Source organism: Eucyclogobius newberryi, unplaced genomic scaffold (assembly GCF_026437365.1).
Source record: "Eucyclogobius newberryi isolate DKJ021-1_F unplaced genomic scaffold, fEucNew1.0.hap1 SCAF_293, whole genome shotgun sequence".
NCBI lineage: Eukaryota > Metazoa > Chordata > Actinopteri > Gobiiformes > Gobiidae > Eucyclogobius > Eucyclogobius newberryi.
The window spans coordinates 15,408-20,696 of NW_027315938.1; the positions used below are offsets into that span (position 1 = coordinate 15,408).

The window sequence follows — 5,289 nt, forward strand, 5'->3', positions numbered from 1 at the left end:
TCAGGATCAGGATCAGAATCAGGATCAGGATCAGGATCAGAAACAGGATCAGGATCAGAAACAGGATCAGAATCAGAATCAGAATCAGAAACAGGATCAGGATCAGAATCAGAAACAGGATCAGGATCAGGATCAGAAACAGGATCAGAATCAGAATCAGAATCAGGATGAGGATCTGGATCAGAGGTGACATCTGAAATGATGAAAATGGGCGTGGCCTCCGGAGCTGAAGGATGTGGGTGTGACTCACCGCTCTACTATAAGAAGCTGCTGCGGCAGTTGAGTCCTTTTGTCCTGATCTGGTCTTGAACCGAGCCCGTCTGAAACCAGAGTCACACCAGAGTCACACCAGAGTCACACCAGAGTCACACCAGAGTGAAACCAGAGTCACACCAGAGTGACACCAGAGTGAAACCAGAGTGAAACCAGAGTCACACCAGAGTGAAACCAGAGTCACACCAGAGTCACACCAGAGTCACACCAGAGTGAAACCAGAGTCACACCAGAGTGAAACCAGAGTCACACCAGAGTGACACCAGAGTGAAACCAGAGTGACACCAGAGTGACACCAGAGTGAAACCAGAGTCACACCAGAGTGAAACCAGAGTCACACCAGAGTGACACCAGAGTGAAACCAGAGTCACACCAGAGTGAAACCAGAGTGACACCAGAGTGACACCAGAGTGAAACCAGAGTCACACCAGAGTCACACCAGAGTCACACCAGAGTGAAACCAGAGTCACACCAGAGTCACACCAGAGTGAAACCAGAGTCACACTAGAGTGAAACCAGAGTGAAACCAGAGTCACACCAGAGTCACACCAGAGTGAAACCAGAGTCACACCAGAGTGAAACCAGAGTCACACCAGAGTGACACCAGAGTGAAACCAGAGTCACACCAGAGTGACACCAGAGTGAAACCAGAGTGAAACCAGAGTCACACCAGAGTCACACCAGAGTCACACCAGAGTGAAACCAGAGTCACACCAGAGTCACACCAGAGTGAAACCAGAGTCACACTAGAGTGAAACCAGAGTGAAACCAGAGTCACACCAGAGTCATACCAGAGTGAAACCAGAGTCACACCAGAGTGAAACCAGAGTCACACCAGAGTGACACCAGAGTGAAACCAGAGTGACACCAGAGTGACACCAGAGTGAAACCAGAGTCACACCAGAGTCACACCAGAGTGAAACCAGAGTCACACCAGAGTCACACCAGAGTGAAACCAGAGTCACACTAGAGTGAAACCAGAGTGAAACCAGAGTCACACCAGAGTGACACCAGAGTGACACCAGAGTGAAACCAGAGTCACACCAGAGTCACACCAGAGTCACACCAGAGTGAAACCAGAGTCACACCAAAGTCACACCAGAGTGAAACCAGAGTCAGACCAGAGTCAGACCAGAGTGAAACCAGAGTCACACTAGAGTGAAACCAGAGTGAAACCAGAGTCACACCAGAGTGAAACCAGAGTGAAACCAGAGTCACACCAAAGTCACACCAGAGTGAAACCAGAGTCAGACCAGAGTCAGACCAGAGTGAAACCAGAGTCACACCAGAGTCACACCAGAGTCACACCAGAGTCACACCAGAGTCACACCAGGACCTAAAGGTCCTGCTTTGGTCTCATCTTTACCTCTGACACGTGTGGATCACATTATAGATATTGAACTCCAAATCTCTGGTCTGAGTCTGAGACGTGGGTTGAAAAGATTAGAATCCAGGTTTAGTTCTGAATTCAGGCCCAGTTTGAACGTGTGAGCGCCAAGTCTCACAGGAAGTGCGCCGCCCCAAAGCCTCATGGGAAATGTGCCAGGGGGAGGGACTTCCTGTTGGGCTTATTCTAACTTCAGAGACAAAGAAACCACTTATTTACATCTGAAATACTGAAATATCCCTTTACGCGGCGGGACGGCCCTTTACGCGGCGGGACGGCCCTTTACGCGGCGGGACGGCCCTTTACGCGGCGGGACGGCCCTTTACGCGGCGGCACGGCCCTTTACGCGGCGGGACGTCACTAATCTTCTCATAAATGACATTATGTCTCTGAACATCACGTTTGTCGTTTACCGGCTGAACGTCGTCTCCAGAGCCAATGTGCGTCAGGTGGATGAAGTTTGTGGGTTCTCCAATCATACTGCGGTCGATCCTCCTCCTCTTCCTCTTCTGAAACAAGTGAGAATGTCACAATAAAAGCCTGGAGCAGAGTGACATCATCCTAAACCAGGACTAAACCAAGACTAAACCAGGACTAAACCAAGACTAAACCAGGACTAAACCAGGTCTAAACCAGGTCTAAACCAAGACTAAACCAGGACTAAACCAAGACTAAACCAGGACTAAACCAGGTCTAAACCAGGTCTAAACCAGGACTAAACCAAGACTAAACCAGGACTAAACCAGGTCTAAACCAGGACTAAACCAGGACTAAACCAGGACTAAACCAGGACTAAACCAGGACTAAACCAGGTCTAAACCAGGTCTAAACCAGGTCTAAACCAGGACTAAACCAGGTCTAAACCAGGACTAAACCAGGACTAAACCAGGACTAAACCAGGACTAAACCAGGTCTAAACCAGGTCTAAACCAGGACTAAACCAGGACTAAACCAGGACTAAACCAGGTCTAAACCAGGTCTAAACCAGGTCTTACCGGGGGAGGTTTGGCGATGACGCAGCAGCTCATTTTGTGCCAGAAGTCGCTCATGTCACCACGCTCTGACGCCGCTCGCTGATTGGCCGAGGGGGAGAGAGGTGCACCCTGGGAAGTGTAGGACTCAGGCATCAAGGACCCGGTTCCGAGGCTCGAGACCGAGACGAGAGACAGAGCAGAAAGATCCACGGATAAAAGACTCCAAACCGTCAAAGATTCAGATGTTTTACAAAAGTATGTTTCCAATTCAACATCACGGCTCGTCCAATCAGAGCCAAGGAAAAGGAGCTCAGGAAAGTCCGGCTTTAGCCCCGGTCCAGGATCCGGATCTGAGGAGAGATACACGCATCAATGTACGGGTCTGAACCGGTCTGACCCAGGTCTGACCCGGATCTGAGGAGGCAGAAGTTAAATAGTGACTTCATTATTACATAAGACTCGGGTTCAGCTGTTGTGTCCACAAATAGTTAGAACTTTCATCACCCACAGGGGGCGCTGTACAGGAGGGACAGGACGAAACCTGGTTCAGACCTGGTTCAGACCTGGTTCAGACCTGGTTCAGGACCTGGTTCAGACCTGGTTCAGACCTGGTTCAGGACCTGGTTCAGACCTGGTTCAGGACCTGGTTCAGACCTGGTTCAGGACCTGGTTCAGACCTGGTTCAGGACCTGGTTCAGGACCTGGTTCAGGACCTGGTTCAGGACCTGGTTCAGGACCTGGTTCAGACCTGGTTCAGGACCTGGTTCAGACCTGGTTCAGGACCTGGTTCAGGACCTGGTTCAGACCTGGTTCAGGACCTGGTTCAGAACCTGGTTCAGGACCTGGTTCAGACCTGGTTTCATGTTGTTTGGAGCGAGATGTAACTTGTTAAATTCCTGTTTCTGTCGGAGCCTGAAGTTCGGTGACATCACACTGATATGATCAGTTTAAGATCAATAAACTTTATTATTCATATTAGGAAAGTTTGATTTTGACCCGGTTTGGACCTGGTTTAGTCCCGGTTTAGACCCGGTTTAGTCCTGGTTTAGACCCGGTTTAGTCCTGGTTTAGTCCTGGTTTAGACCCGGTTTAGACCCGGTTTAGTTCTGGATTCCTTCACTAAACTCCTCGATTCCTTCTTGTGTTTCCTCGCTCTTTTCTCGTTTCCTCGGAACTTCACTTTTTTGTTCAAATCTATTTCCAAAACTCACCGAAAGACCGCGTCCCTGGTCCGGTCCGAGTTCAACCCGGTCTGGCCTGCTTTGGTCCCGATTCTGCCCCGCTTTGGCCGTGGTTTAGACCCGATTTGGTCCCGTTTCGTCCCGGTTCAGTCCCGCTTTGAGGCGTGTCTTTTCCGCTGTTTCCGCTCGCTCTTTGTGCTGCAGTGAGACGGAGCTGCCGCTGGAGGGAGCCAGAGCACTGCAGTGAGACGGAGCTGCCGCTGGAGGGAGCCAGAGCACTGCAGTGAGACGGAGCTGCCGCTGGAGGGAGCCAGAGCACTGCAGTGAGACGGAGCTGCCGCTGGAGGGAGCCAGAGCACTGCAGTGAGACGGAGCTGCCGCTGGAGGGAGCCAGAGCACTGCAGTGAGACGGAGCTGCCGCTGGAGGGAGCCAGAGCACTGCAGTGAGACGGAGCTGCCGCTGGAGGGAGCCAGAGCACTGCAGTGAGACGGAGCTGCCGCTGGAGGGAGCCAGAGCACTGCAGTGAGACGGAGCTGCCGCTGGAGGGAGCCAGAGCACTGCAGTGAGACGGAGCTGCCGCTGGAGGGAGCCAGAGCACTGCAGTGAGACGGAGCTGCCGCTGGAGGGAGCCAGAGCACTGCAGTGAGACGGAGCTGCCGCTGGAGGGAGCCAGAGCACTGCAGTGAGACGGAGCTGCCGCTGGAGGGAGCCAGAGCACTGCAGTGAGACGGAGCTGCCGCTGGAGGGAGCCAGAGCACTGCAGTGAGACGGAGCTGCCGCTGGAGGGAGCCAGAGCACTGCAGTGAGACGGAGCTGCCGCTGGAGGGAGCCAGAGCACTGCAGTGAGACGGAATTGCCGCTGGAGGGAGCCAGAGCACTGCAGTGAGACGGAGCTGCCGCTGGAGGGAGCCAGAGCACTGCAGTGAGACGGAGCTGCCGCTGGAGGGAGCCAGAGCACTGCAGTGAGACGGAGCTGCCGCTGGAGGGAGCCAGAGCACTGCAGTGAGACGGAGCTGCCGCTGGAGGGAGCCAGAGCACTGCAGTGAGACGGAGCTGCCGCTGGAGGGAGCCAGAGCACCAGAATCATAAAGGGATTTCCTGTCAATCAACAGGGTTCTTAAACTCGGATCTTGCTTTGGCATAAACACAAGAATGAATATTTAAAGCAGCAAAATGTCTGAAAAAGCAGAAAGTTCAAATGTGACAAACAAAATAAAAAAAGATCTTTTCTGAATTTACAATATTTAATCTATTTATTTACTTATAATTTAGAGCGAGAACAGATGATTTAACACAATGTGACGCACGTGGGCCTCCAGGGGGCGTGGTCACGTGAGAGTGACGTCAAAGCTGCTTTAAACACACATTCTGACACTGGACACACACTGGACACACACTGGACACACACTGGATACACGCTGGACACACACTGGATACACGCTGGACACACGCTGGACACACACTGGACACACA

General features: G+C 52.2%; 1 protein-coding gene across 1 annotated transcript; it reads right to left on the reverse strand.

Annotated features, from left to right (window-relative positions):
* Positions 1–235: 235 nt before the first annotated feature.
* cdc42se1 (CDC42 small effector 1) lies at positions 236–3,976 on the reverse strand. Its single transcript, XM_072459904.1, has 4 exons — positions 3,846–3,976; positions 2,656–2,984; positions 2,074–2,169; positions 236–320 (listed from the first exon to the last, which is right to left on the reverse strand). Exons 2-4 carry the CDS (start codon positions 2,785–2,787, stop codon positions 258–260), a joined length of 291 nt encoding a protein of 96 aa, XP_072316005.1. The 5' UTR covers positions 2,788–2,984; positions 3,846–3,976; the 3' UTR covers positions 236–257.
* Positions 3,977–5,289: the final 1,313 nt, after the last annotated feature.

Bases quoted from the DNA above. Each gene is read 5' to 3' on its own strand.
- cdc42se1 (XM_072459904.1), bottom strand. From the start codon at position 2,787: ATGCCTGAGTCCTACACTTCCCAGGGTGCACCTCTCTCCCCCTCGGCC. The intron at 2,170-2,655 runs GTAAGACCTGGT...CACTTGTTTCAG, and splicing joins TCATCGCCAAACCTCCCCCG to AAGAGGAAGAGGAGGAGGAT. The intron at 321-2,073 runs GTAAACGACAAA...CTCTGGTTTCAG, and splicing joins CTGGAGACGACGTTCAGCCG to ACGGGCTCGGTTCAAGACCA.